This window comes from Mustela putorius, unplaced genomic scaffold, assembly GCF_011764305.1.
Source record: "Mustela putorius furo isolate JIRA1106 unplaced genomic scaffold, ASM1176430v1.1 tig00000095_pilon_pilon_pilon, whole genome shotgun sequence".
Classification (NCBI taxonomy): Eukaryota; Metazoa; Chordata; class Mammalia; order Carnivora; family Mustelidae; genus Mustela; species Mustela putorius.
In genome coordinates, this window is record NW_025421280.1 from 14855778 (window position 1) to 14870275 (window position 14498).

The 14498-nt window shown below is 46.8% G+C and overlaps 1 protein-coding gene across 4 annotated transcripts in view; it reads right to left on the bottom strand.

The window, feature by feature from the left end:
• FLNB (filamin B) overlaps positions 1–14498 on the bottom strand; it is a 146505-nt gene that overhangs the window by 77259 nt on the left and 54748 nt on the right. For all 4 annotated transcript variants that reach the window (XM_004738248.3, XM_004738247.3, XM_004738244.3 and 1 more), the window contains exons 2-4: positions 8795–9043; positions 6501–6598; positions 3990–4137 (exon numbers count right to left, since the gene is read on the bottom strand). In XM_004738248.3, coding sequence (XP_004738305.1) covers positions 3990–4137; positions 6501–6598; positions 8795–9043 — 495 coding nt within the window. The remainder of the gene's footprint in view (positions 1–3989; positions 4138–6500; positions 6599–8794; positions 9044–14498) is intronic.

A 14498-nucleotide genomic window follows, 5' to 3' on the forward strand; every position in this document is an offset into this window, starting at 1 on the left:
GACAGAAAACTGCCCCTGCCCTCAGGTTCACCACGGGACAATGACATTATCATAAGGCCCTACCCATGTAGCTTCACAGGTAGCCCAGTGGCCTAAAATGACACTTGATCCTCCTACTTAAGAACAAAAAAGGGGCACCTGGATGGCTCTGTAGGTAAAGCGTTTGGCTCTTGATTTTGGTTCAGGTGATGATCTCAGGGTCGTGAAATCGAGCCCCATGTCCAGCCCCATGTCCAGCTCCACGCAAAGCATGGAGCCTCTCTGCCCCCTCCTCGCCAACAGAGCCCTCCTCCACTCATACTCATTCTCTCTCTCAGAAACAAAAAAAGAGAAACAGCCACAGAATTACCATATAATCCAGCAAAATCCCTTCCAGGTGTAGACACAAAAAACTGAAAGCAGGGAATCAGCTACTTGCTTATCGCGATCGCAGCAGCACTATCCACAGGAGCTAGAAGGTAGGAGCCATCCCAATGTCTACTGACGAAGAATGGATGGGCAAGACGTGGTATATCCACGCATTGATGTGTATCATTCGGCTTTAAAAAGGAACAAAATTCTGACACATGCCACAACATGGATGAATGCTGAAAACATGACACTAAGTCAAGTAGGCCAGATACAAAAGTACAAACAGTGTAGGATTCCACTTATGTGGGGTACCTGGAGTAGGCAAATTCATAGAGACAGGAAATAGAATGATGGTTGCCAGGGGCTGGGGGAGCGGGGGAGGGAAGGCTACAGTGTGATGGGATTTGAGTTTCAGTTTGGGAAGATAAAAAAGTTCTGGAGGTGGATGGCGGTGATGGCCACATGACACAGTGAACTTAATGTCACTAAGTGGTACATTTTAAAATGGTTAAAATAGGAAATGTGTTATGTATACTGTACCACAGCAAAAAAAAAAAAAAATGTACCTATGCATACATACATATGGGGTGTGTATTTTTTTTTTTAAGGTGTGTTTCCTCCACAAGGACCCAAAACTTAAAAAAAAAAAAAAAAGACAGATGAGGGGCACCTGGCTGGCTCAGTCACTGAAGCATGTGACTCTTGATCTTAGGGTTATGAGTTCAGGCCTCATGTTGGGGTGTAGAGATGACTTAAAAATAAAATCTTTAAAAAAAAAAAAAAAGGCAGATGAAGGAAACGGCAATGACCAGCCACATTCCTGACTGTAGTAAACAGTCATTTTCTAGAAAACAGCATCGTGAAAGGAAACCGTTTCCCATTAACAATGGGGAAGCCGGACAGCCAGTGATAAGACGACTGCAAATAAGCATTTTATGCCTCGATGAGATTTGATCCACCTAACCAGTTTTGTGGACAAGAGGTTTTGTCGACAAGAGATTTATTTGGCCATTTGAAGCTTTTATTTTTTTTTAAGATTTTATTTATTTATTTGTGAGAGAGAGAACAAGGCAGGGGAGGGACAGAGGGAGAGGGGAAGCAGACTTCCCACTGAGCAAGGACCAGCACCCGCCCCGCCCCCCACATGGGGCTCAACCCCAGGACCCTAAGATCACGAACTGAGCAGAAGGCAGATGCTTAATCAACTGAGGCACCCAGGTGCCCCAGCTGTTTGAAGCTTTTTGCCATGAAGGAAGGATAACCTTGAAAAATCTGAGATTCCTTGCTCTAACCATGACCTTTGGTTCAGAGCAGGCAGGTTTAAAGCAAGCATGGACGTGCCAACCTTCCAGGGAATGCTCCTCAGGAGAGGGCCTCCAACAACGCATCCCCAGGCCCCACACAGAAACAATTGCCCGGAAGCACCACCTCCATGCCCAAAGGAACCTCAAACGGGATTGTTCCAGAACTATCAGGCTGTCTCCGCTGTTCTAAATCATCCTAAAAAAGACAGATGAAAAGACCCTAACTACTAAGACTGAGAACTGCACACAGCACCACTGCCCTGGTGGGGAAATGCTATCTTCAAAGGCAATGTGTATGGGATATCCTGTTACATGACAAGTACTCTGAACCCTTCCGAAAGTCAGTGTTATTTAAAAAAAAAAATTGCGGGCAGGGGCGCCTGGGTGGTACAGTTGGTTAAGTGTCCAACTCTTGGTTTCGGCTCAGGTGGTCATCTCAGGGTCATGAGACTGACCCCTGCATGCGGCTGCTTGCTCAGTGTGGATCCTGCTTAAGACTCTCTCTCTCCCTCTGCCCCTCCCAACCTCCCTAAAAATAAATTAAAAAATCTTTAGGGGCAAAATATTTTTTTTCAGGGAAATCATTCCAGATTACAAGAGTCTAAAGAAACAACAAATATGAGAATTTTTTTAAGATTTTATTTATTGAAAGACAGAGAGAATGAGAGGGGCTCAATCCCACAACCGCGAGGTGGAGACCTGAGCCAAAACCAAGAGTCCGACGCTTAACCCACGGAGCCACTCAGATGCCCTCAGCATCAGATGAACCTTAATCAGATCCCGGTTTATAAAGCCACAAACTCTATAAAAGATGATTGTAGGACAAGAGTGAAATGTTCATATAAACTGGATATTAGCTGGTATGAAACTGTTAATTTTCGTATGTGTGATCATGAATATTGTGGTTAGGCAAGAGGCTACCCTACTTTTAGGAGAGGCCTGCTGATGTACCGTCATGGTGCCCGCACTGATTTTCAAAGAATTCAACAACCACATACACACACACACACACACACACACACACACACACACATACACACATGAGAAGGGCTAAAGAAAACTGTTATGTTAGAATGGTTAGCATAGCAGATTCTAGCAGAGGAGATACAAGATGTTTTGTGTCTCTAAATGTCATCCCAGCTGTGGTTACAAAAATTAAGAAAGAGAATGCATTCCTTCCCTTCTCCATAAAAAAGGGAATCAATTGTATCTCACTATGCTCCTCTTTACCAGAAACCACACTGGGCTGAAATGCAATTGTTCTTTAAAAATTGTTCTTTAAAAAGTTGGTGTGCGGGGCACCTGGGTGGCTCAGTGGGTTAAGCCTCTGCCTCCAGCTCAGGTCATGATCTCAGGGTCCTGGGATCGAGCTGTACATCAGGCTCTCTGCTCAGCAGGGAGCCTGCTTCCTTCTCTCTCTCTGCCTGCCTCTCTGCCTACTTGTGATCTCTCTCTCTCTCTCCGTCAAATAAATAAAACCTTAAAAAAAAAAAAAAAAGCTGGAGCGCTTGAAGCCAGGTGCCAACCACGACACCATAAAGCCTCAGCATGCCTCAACCCACCATAACGTTCTGAACAGAACAGTGCCCCATAGCAGCCTTGGTGATCATAAACAGGACATCTCAGCAAGGAAGTGTGTGGGGGTCCCAAGAGCTCCCTCCCCACGTGAACAGCTGAAGCAGCAGGAGCATGACCAAAGCAGAAAGGATCAGTAGCCACATGACCCAGGCTCTGGTCCACTCCCATCACTAACAGTGGAGATCTGGGGTACGCACCCCCACCTCCAGTGGATTGGGCCTCTGATTCCTCAACTGAAAAGTGGGAAAAAATAATCCTCTCCTCAACCCAGGGTTACTGCATTAAAATCACAATGCTACAAACTCCTCGCTCTCCATCGGGTTAAAGCCGCAGTGTTTCTCAGAGTCTAGATTCGTGCAGCAGCAATGTTGGTCACAAACAAATGGACCCTGGGGCACCTGGGTGGCTCAGTCATTAAGCATCTGCCTTCAACTCGGGTCATGATCCCAGGGTCCTGGGATCAAGCCCCCACATTTGGCTCCCTGCTCAGCAGAAAGCCTACTCCCTCTCCCAGTCCCCGTGCTGTGTTCTCTCTCTCGCTGTCTCCCCCTGTCAAATAAATAAATAAAATCTTAAAAAATAAACAAAACAAAACAAAAAAAACCTTGAGCTAAAAAACAGCTGATAAAGGAGGCCTGGGGGTCTCAAAGATCAGGCCTATTTTCTCTCTGGCTGCTAAGAACCTTCCCCCTGAAGCCACAAAACCATGTCTAAGACTAAAGGACAAGGCTCAAACCCAACAAGACCAGTGCTTACCTCGGCCATAGGCCCTGGCTTTCTTCGGGTTGAGTTTGGGTTTAAGAGGAGCCCCGGGCTTGAGCTTGGCTTTGGGGAACTGGGACAGGTAAGTCATCACCGAGTGCTCGTCCACATCTGGATGAATAATTTCTTCAGGAGTGATGACCTAGAATAAAGCATGGTAGGTGAAGGCCCAGAACAACTCACTGGTAACTGTCAAGGATTTGCAAATGTGTCTTAGGCCAAACACTACAAATCGAAGAAACTGAGTCAAGCTCTAAATTAAGTGAAATTACATTAAAACAACATGCTGATGTCAGTGTTTTTAACCTTTTAGAGGTGTCACTCTTCCTTGTGGAAGCTGAAGACCCCCTCCAGACAATTCTACATGTAATTTCCAGAGGTGCACACCCTTCCCTGGGAAAAAAATCTCACTCATCCCCCAGAGAAACTTTCCAAAAGGGGTAAGCTATATCAGATACACATCAGATTGGAGCATCTCACCAAAAAGCACATAAATTGTCCTTTTCCCTTGTTCATCTTTTCATTGCCTCCATCTCTATTAACTCTGTTACTAATAAAAAATAGTCATAAAAACAGAGACAACCCGGCAACATATTAAACTTGCGGTTTTGTTACAGACTTGGATGTTTGTATCTTCCCAAAGCTCTTTTTTTTTTTTTTTTTAAAGATTTTATTTCTTTCTTTGACAGAGACAGATCACAAGTAGGCAGAGAGGCAGGCAGAGAGAGGAGGAAGCAGGCTTCCTGCTGAGCAGAGAGCCCCATGTGGGACTTGATCCCAGGACCCTGAGATCATGATCTGAGATGAAAGCAGAGGCTTTAACCCCCTGAGCCACCCAGACGCCCCCTCCCAAACCTCTTATGCCTAAGCCCTAACCGCAAGGATGATGGGATTAGCAGGCTCGGCCTTTGGGAGGTGAGTAGGTTTAGATGAGGTCAAGAGGATGGAGCCCCCATGATGGGATTAGTGCCCTCATGAGAAGGGGAGGAAAGAGCAGACCTCTCTGTCTAGCCGTGTGAGGACACAGCAAGAAGCCAGAGGTCTGCAAGTCACCAAGAGGGCCCTCCTCACCAAACACTGAATCTGCTTGCACCCTGCTCTTGCCTTCCAGCTTCCAGGTACGTGAAATAAGCCCCTGCTGTTTACATCATCCAGTCTACGGTATTTTGTCAAACAGCAGCCGGAGCCGACTAAAATGGGTTTTAGGACATTATGAGCTGTCCAAAGAAATAGGGAGGAATTAAGTTCTCCTGAATGTAGCCTAGGAGCAAGATTATGCTCATGCTGGACAGGAGGCCCCCCAGAGGCATCACAGCCTCAGGTCCACCACCTGACCCAGCCCTAAACAGTCACCAAAACATCCCTCTGCCCCCAACTAGGGTGCTGAGGAGCTAAGCGCTACCCCTCAGACCCAAAAAAACGCCGTCTCATGAACCAGGTTAACCAAATGCAGAGGAGCAACTTCTATACCCTGCTTCCCTCACCAAACAGGAAAACAGAACAAAACAAACTGCCAGAGAACATTCTGATAGTTAGCCTTCAGCAACAAAACAGAAAGCTCCTTCAACAACTATACAGTGCCAACATCACACGAACGTCAAAAGGAGATGGTTTTAGGTTTAAGAGGAGATGAAAAACATACCACACCACTTACTAAGGATGGAAGAGTGAAGAAATGGGCCATGAAGCGGAGACATGATGTCAAAACCAAACCAAAGAAATACAGGAAAGTTTTTCTCCCTCCCGAGGGATCCTATTACAAAAGACATGGAACTCAGCTCTGAACACCAACTTAGACCATCATGTGACCTGGGGTGAGGTCATCCATCCATGGCAATGGCTCCCTACAACTGCTCTTGACCAGGGCTTCAAACATGGGAGTCTTGGGGAGTTTTTTAGCTTCCTTGGAAAACCCTGGAAGACGGCACCTCAATTACACAATGTGGCTACTGCTGAAGGTATCCAAGAGTTGCTCAATCTCCAAGTTCTCCTGTTATGTTCCTGTGATAGGATTATGAGCAATACAAATTTTTCCACAATTTCCAATAATGGTAGGTTATCCCGGTTTAAATTTTTTTCAAAGTTCTAAGTCTTGTGACTTCCCCTAAGATATCAGATTTTTTAAAAAAAGACTTTTTAAATATGGAAAAAGTGGTCAAATATTGGCTATTCCTTACAGTACAACCCAATCATTAAAATCTACATTTGCAGTCTGGTGTCCCAAGATAGTCTTTAAGATCTTTGGAGCGAAAATACTATAAAATTTGCCACATGTGACAAAGAGCGATGTGAAGATTTCTGAACAATCTACAAGCACCCAAGACAATGAGGACCTATTATTATGGGTAAACTGAGGAAGACAGGAGCGTGCCAGAGGCAGTACTCTTTGAAGGCTCATGCTGAGGAGGTGAGACCGCCTGCCAGACCCAAACAGGCATCTATAGAGTGCCCGAACAACCAGGATGGAAATAGCCTCCGGGCACATGGCACTGCTTGTATGCCTACCTGTGGGACCCCCAGCCAATCGTCTGCTTGCTGCATAGCTTCCCGTGCATTATCCACAGGCTTTCGTGGATCCCACGATTCCCAGTCTGGGCACAGACCTGTTAATGTAACACAAAAGATCCCATTAGTATTAGCTGACAGAAGAGATTAAAGGAAGCCCCATGCTTAAATTAAACCCCTTGGTATCTTAATTCAGAGAACAATTTCTTCCAAAAATCTCAGTCAATTAGACACCTTAAGGGGAAAAAGTATCACAGATAGGAGTACGCCAAACTATTCTGAAGACTAAGCTGAGACTTCTCTTTCAGGCCGTTATTTTCTTGCATTAACAGAGAGATTATCCATTCCTTTAAGGTGTGGTAGATATAAAAAAAAAAAGTCTGTAAAACTCCTTGGGCCTGGTGCCTTTTTGCAAGAATTTTTTTTTTCCTCCTACCACCTTCAAACTTCTGTACTTGGTCACCAAATGTGCAGGATTCACACCAGCTGGATAGCCTACAACTAACTCAAATCTGACATTATCTACATGGAGACAGAGTCAGATCCTGCAGGTGAAGGGCTCAGGTCCTTCACCTTCAGGTCCAGCACCTCCATCCTCCACTTCGGAGGTCAACTCCAAGTCCAGGTTCTCACCTGCGCTTCTAAAAGACCAGCTATAAATTGGAGGTTCCCACAACTCTTCCTCACCTCATTTACTAGAGTGGCTCACAGAACTCAAGAGAACAGTTTAAATGCTAGATTACCAATTTATTATAAAAGGATACAACTCAAGGACAACCAGATGAAAGAAATGCCCATGGCAAGATATGGGAGAAGGGGTGTGGAGCACCCACCCCATCTCAGCGTGTACCACTCTCCTCGCAACTCCATGTGTTTACGAAAGCTCCCCAAAATTTATAGTTGGAGAAATTTTATGGAGGCTTCATTAGGTGAAGTAGACAAGGATTGATTAAATCACTGGCCATTTGTGGTTAACTCAACCTCCAGCCCATCCCTTCCCTGGAGGTCTCTAGAGATGGGACCAAAAGCTCAAACCCTGTAATCACATGCTTGGTTCTCCTGGCCCCATCCCATGCTTAGGGGCTGTCCAAAAGTCATCTCATTAACACAAACTCAGGTGTGGTTGAAAGAAACCATTATCATGGCTCTTATCACTTAAAAAATTCCAAGGGTTTTTGGAGCTCTGTGCCAAGAAAGGGACAAAGACCCCAATATCCATTTCTTATTCTAAGTCACAGTATCACAGTCCGGTTCCTAGATATATCTAAAAAGACTATCTAGCATCTGTATAATTCAAAAATCCACACACCCAAAAGCTCAAACATAGAATCATCTGAAAAACCTTTGTAAGCACAAGAAGTATAGGACTGAAGTAAACATGCACCGGTTCAAACTGGTGAAGAGGTATCTTAAAATGTGTCCATAGGTGGAAGCAATGAAGAAGGTGCCAGGAAACTAAGGCTGAGCTGTTGACTTCGTTCTGGATAACAGCAGCTGAGCACCTTTACAGGAAGAGTGAGGCCTGGAGTCCGTCCTCCCTCCCTATCCAATACAGACCAGCCAGCTCTGTTCACAGCATGGTAAGAACGACTAGCTTACTAAAAATGAATGTGAACAGCATATATATGGAGTTTTCATAAATGGAAAATATGATTATTAGAGTAAATTTTTTATTAGAAACAATTCTGGTGGTGCATATAAAGACGGACTGGTTATTCTCTTGACTCTGTACCAGCAAACTCTACCCATCAATCTAAATGCTCCAGGGAGGATAACTACTACGTTGGTGTACGCTCAACCACTCAGCAAAGGGTGGGAAAACCTCCAACTGGATGTTGAACAAACACTATTTCATAGCAACGCAGAAAGAAAAGGGTGGAGAGAAAGCCATACATGGTCAACCCAGCAGTCGGTAAAAATGGGTACTTTCCACTCAATGGAAGTTTTTGGATTTTCATGCCAAGTCAACTAACAGAGCCACGTGTTTCTGCTAAAGTCAATGGGAAATCCGGCACCAACTGTGGGAAGAAGCGGGACTTTGGATCTGAAAGCTAAACCAAGGCCCGCTCCAAGAACTTCATTGGGAATTTGGGTAAATAACTGAGCTCAATGTTCAGAAAGTCCATGGATACACCTAGAAGATAAACAGAGCCATTTTTAGTTCCCTTTGCTCTTACAGGGGGCTAAAACTAGGAGAATACACCAATCCCAGCAAACTCAGCTTTCCCAATGGGAAGCCAAGAAGTTGGAGGCCCACAAACCCCCATCCTGAAGAGAAGGCCTCGGACACTTACCTGGAGCACAGCTGTCCACTAAGGCCCCCAGAGCCTTGCCATCCTGCCAGTTCTGGTTAAAGTTGGTGATGGGCAAGTAGGGGATCTTGTTCTGAATCCACCCCAGCAGCCTCTGCTTTGGTGTCTGCTTCTTGGCATCATCGTCCCCTTCATCCTCCCACACGGGCATGGAAATGGAGTAGTGGAGGATCAGCGTCCACACCAGGCCCAAGATGAGCTTCAGGTTCCCATCCACAATGGCTTTGCTATCTGGGGAGAGAGGCACAGGCTTGAGATGGCACATTCCTCTGGGCTGTCAAGGAAATTCTTATCTGTTAGAGAACCACGCACAACCATTTCACAATGAAAGGATGTAGTGTTAGGGGCACCTGGGTGGCTCAGTGGGTTAAGCCTCTACCTTCAGCTCAGGTCATGGTCTCAGGATCCTAGGATCGAGCCCCGCATTGGGCTCTCTGCTCAGCAGGGAGCCCACTTCCCCCTCTCTCTCTCTCTGGCTGCCTCTCTGCCTACTTGTGATCTCTGTGTCAAATAAATAAATAAAATTTTAAAAAAAGAAAAAAGGAAGGTTGTAATGTTAGAATTTGCTTCAGAATACTTGAGGATGGGAATAGATAGAAAGTGAGATTCCAAAATGTTTCTCAGTGTCACTGGATCTTGTGTACATGAAAATGCATTACACTTTCCTCTCTCTGCCAAACCCAGGCCCCCTTTAGGGATCTTCTAGGAATCTCAGTGCTGCTGGTTTCTACCTTCTACTCCCTTGGCTTCTCTGTGGCCCTCTATCCTCTGTCCTCTTTCCAACCTCTACCTACATCCATCAAAACCCAAACATTATCAACAAAATCTCTCTCATTCTCTCCTCCTCTACCATCCCCCAACTTCCCCTATCTATCCCATCTCTCTCTTCCTCTGCCTCTCCCCACACTTCCCTTCCTATCTACTCCATCTCTCCCCTCTACCTCCTCCCACACACCTCCCCTGCTAAGCATTCACCCACCTCCCCAACTTCCTTCACCCTTTCCCCACCAAACTCCCCTGCTGCAATCCCCAATTCTACCAGGACCCCAAACTGCAAACGTTAGAGCCATCTTAGACTTCTTTAAATCCCAGGTGGTTGTTTCTACAATACATCAATTCCCTCTCTACCTACATCTCTTGGCAAATCCTTTTCTCCACCTTCCTAGTAAATATGGGCCCCCCCTCCACCCCGAATCCTCGACAGCCATGAAACTGAACCCTGTTTGCATAACCTTAGACTATCTTTCTGCTCATGGGACATGTGGGTGGCTCAGTCGTTCAGCATCCGCCTTCAGCTCAGGCCATGATCCCAGAGTCCTGGGACTGAGTCCCACATGGTGCTCCTTGTTCAATGGGGAGCCTGCTTCTTCCTGTTCCTCCCCCTCCTTGTGCTCTCTCCACCACCAGCCCCCCGACAAACAAATAAATAAATAAAATTTTAAAAAAGAAGAACTATCTTTCTGGTCAGGTACCACTGTGCTTCCAAATTCACCAATGGTCCCAACTGCCCACAGTTGAACTCCTTACACATACAGCACCCTCGGAACCCCCAAAGCCAGCCTGCTTTTTCACCCTAGTCACCCCCACCCACCACAGTTCACACTGCAGACACACAGACCCCTCACTCCTGGACCACATCCTGCTTTGAACCCCTCGGATCTCTCCATGTGTTCTGTATTCCCTTTGATGAAAAGACCCTTCAACCACGCCCTCCTCTGGGACAACCTCGGGCTCCTCATTCAAGGGCCAGATCCAACAGTGGGTGGCGCTTTGCTCCCATCAGCATGTGGGTGACTGTGCCAGGGCCCTCTCAAGATGAAAACCAAGCCTCCGAGCCCCCCCAGAGCCCACCAGACTACCAGCCCCTGCAACTGGGCCTCTGTCATCTTGGAGCTATCCCATCCCCCACAAACCACCTGCATGTCGGTCAAACACACGCCAGATTGCACTTCATGAAACCCAGCTACGACCACATGAGAAATACACACATGCTCATAAGAAATAAACGGCTCACCACTTAAAACCTGGAGGCTTTTTTCTTTTTTTAAATTAACCTGTTTATTGTTAGTCCTCTTACAAGAAACGAACCTCGTAATAGGGCACACCCAAACCCACAAAAACCAAAGGTAGCTTTATGGTTGCAGATTTAATCATAATAAAACTGGATCTTGTAAAACTGTGCAGAGTAAAGATTATCATGAACTGGCTGGTAAGACTGTCTAGAATTTTTTTTTTTTTTTTTTTTTTTTTTTTTTTTTTTTGGTCAGAGAGAGAGAGGAGCAGGCAGAGGGAGAAGCAGGCTCCCTGCTGAGCAAGGAGCCCGATGCAGGACTTGATCTCAGGATGCTGGGATCATGGCCCGAGCCCAAGGCAGACACGCTGAGCCAGCCAAGTGTCCCAAGACAATCTAAATTTGAGCAATCCTTACTCAAAGTTAAGGCGCCCAGAGATTTTCTATGTAATGAATTGTATAAATAACTTTGAAGCAGGACAGTCCATGTAATTCAAGGGGCTCAGCAACAAATGAAAATACAAGACTCCTTGTCCAAAAGTATTACAAATTTCAGGATGGCAGCAGCAGAAGATTAAAGCAAGTAGAGAAGCCTTCTCAGGGCGAGGCCCCGTTCTGTTGGCCGTGAAGCGCCCTCTGCCTCTGAGGTCCTGTGGTCAATAAGGTAGCAATGAGATGCACAAAACGTTTGACCAGGCACAGAACTTGGACATCCAAGGAATGCATCCCACCTTATTGACTATATGTTTCTCCAGGTGACAGCCCTCCACCGTGATGGAATTTTTCTGATTAGATGTCCTGTTATAAGGTTGTCTTTGAAGTGCTGCTGATTACGGAGTTACTACCTACCAACTTTAAGAAATTCCAGGTCAAACAATTTTCCATGCCAGCTACAACTACAGGGAGAAGAACAGTCCTCAGAAGGGTGGGGGGCAGGGGCAGGAAGAACACCAAGTGTGCGCACACTACTGTTTGTTAGGTACCAGTGGTGGACCACGTGGGGTCTGGTCTTGCACCAGGCAGAATCAGAACGGGCCTACAAGTCTCACCCAGACACAAGCATCAGACAGCAAAGTTCAGCTTTCCTGAGTTATGTGTTAAATGCCTTTCAAATGTAAACTTACAGAACTGATCCATAAATCAAAACACAAAACCAGCTTGCTCTATTTTTACCCAGCTTATATTACACGTGTTGGTCTAAAGGAATGAGACAGGAGTCTTTTTCGAAAAAGATTTGGGGGGAAATATGACCCAGTAAAAGTCTGAGCCAAATGTATGAAAAATACAATGCCCAGAACTTCTGTTTCCAATGAATTCAAGGTGGGTGTCCAAACGGGAAAGCCCCCATTAAGGTCTCATTGGGATAAATGATACTTTTGTTCTGCTAGTCTAAGAAGCTGGAGAAAAGAACAGTCCTCGCTCCAAAAGTGATTTTGACAGGTGAAGGTTCAAATGCTTTACCGAACTCTTGGAACAATAAAAAGATGGCAGCTTGCCCAAAAGGTCCCCCCCTTTCCCACCCACATGAAACAGGAGACTCCCAGCGCCTTGAAAATGAAATGCTACAGAGCATCCCAGTGTCGACATCGGACCATCATAGCCGACGACGGGTTTTTCAAATGTGTGTGCGCTCTGTGATGTTTATGTCGGGGATAAACATGGAACAGAAATGTAAAAAGAGGAAAAGGCCAGGTCAGCGGGAAGCCTCCCTGGAAGGATTCCACCTGATTGACAGACTCTTTCTGGAATAAAATAATAAGCCAACGCCTGCCACGCCTGCAGGACCTCCTAGAATCGACTTAGATTGCCGGTGGGTTGGAATCTGGCCCCAGGTTTCCCCTCCCCAGATCCAACCAATCCCAATTCCCATGGAACTGGGCCTGGCTCTGGACAGCATGACCCTCAAACCACACACCCCCTCTGGAACTACTTAAAATCACCCAGCATTGCTTCCAACGGAGGGCCGTGGCTTTTTTTTTTTTTTTTTTTTAATAGCTAGTAAGTTAATTTGAGCTACTGCAAGTTCCAGGACGGAATGTTTCCGCGTACCTTCTCTACACAGGTTCCCCAGTCCTCCCTGAGCAGCAATTGGGAATGGGCAACATTTATGGGGGAAGAAACCAGCTATTTTTAGGCGTCTTTGGAAGCACTGTGGAAACATCTACTGTGTAGACAAGATCCTCCCAGAAGGGCGATGGTGATCTTTCCTTCTCTTCTATCAGGAGGGCAGTGTCCAAGCAACTACCTGCGTGCCTGCCACAGTCCCCATGCCGGCCTACCCTATTACTGAGGGCAGCGTAGTGGGGGGCCGGAAGAGGCCTGAGCGAACACCATCCCACAGTTTTGCTCTCCTGAGTCAGAACAACAGGTCCTCCATTAGCCACAACAGAACAACTTGCTACTAGGTGAGTAACAGCCCACACGGGAGACGAAGTTTCAGAAAAACTCCTCTTGGGGAAGAGCACGCAGGCCATGCTCCAACTATGACTGTGCCATCCGGAGAAGGGTCTGCCACACACACTGCTCCCCACCCTCTCACCTCTGTTACTCTCAGAGAAGCCGTGGGGCACAATGGCTGGAACCAGCCACTCAACTAGACATGTCACTTTGAACAACCCATCCATCCTCGCTGGGCTACAGAACATCAAGAGTTAAGCACAAGGCCAGGTACAGGGCGGGTGCTGAACAATACCTCCCTCCCCTTCCTTACTCCTTCACCTCATACCTGAGTACCAGCTGTGTGCCCAACACACTTCCACAAAGCCGGAAGCCCAGAAGCTAAATCCCAGGTTTGCAAGCAAGCAGGAAATGAAAGGAGAGACAGTACTTTGTGAATTAAGAGGAGGATGAGGTATTCCATGTGTCACTTCCCTGGGTTAAGCAATTCATTACAAGGGTCGTGAGTCTCTGAGGTCCCTGATCTCCTGTACTGGGAGGAAGCTGACCCACACACTGCGGTGAACTCAGGACACATGAGGTCAGTGTCAGGGGTCCCTTCTTGGCTGAGTGCTTTAGGGAGACCCACACGGCCTGAGATCCCCAGACAGAAACCAAGAACCACCAAGGAACCCAACTATGGATCATTTATCAGACCTCCCTGAAAGAGAACACCTTACAGATAGCAGCCCACAAGAGCCCGGGGTCTGGCCCCTTCTTGACTTCCCAATGTCACATTGCCCCAGGGGTTAACCTGGGGTTAACCTTGGGTTAAACTTGATCTCCAGCCTCCACGCAGGCTTACTCTGGGACTCCTTCCCCACCTCTGCTGACCTGGTTAATGCCTCTTCTACATCCAACTCTGCAACCCTGAAATAGGTCCCTGGTCCACCGTGCCCTCCTCTTCCAGTGGAATGGCTGCATCGGCCTCCCCTGCTCAAAGCACCGGCTCTGCAAAGGTGGGAATAGGCTCTTCTGCTCCCCGAAGCATGGATACTTGGCTGTTTGGGGGACAGGCTGCCACATGCACAGCCCTCCCCGCTGGGTGCTCACTGAGACACAGCTGCCCTCACGGAGTGGATGCAGAAGTCCACATACAGTCTTTCAGACCGAATGCTAACCTGCTCCTGATGGTAACCACCTCTGCACTCCCAGCAGGCAACAGAGCATGTGGCACAGGAAGACGGCTGGAGGGGCGGCAGTGAGCAGCACTATACTGGCCATAGAGCTGTGGCCAAG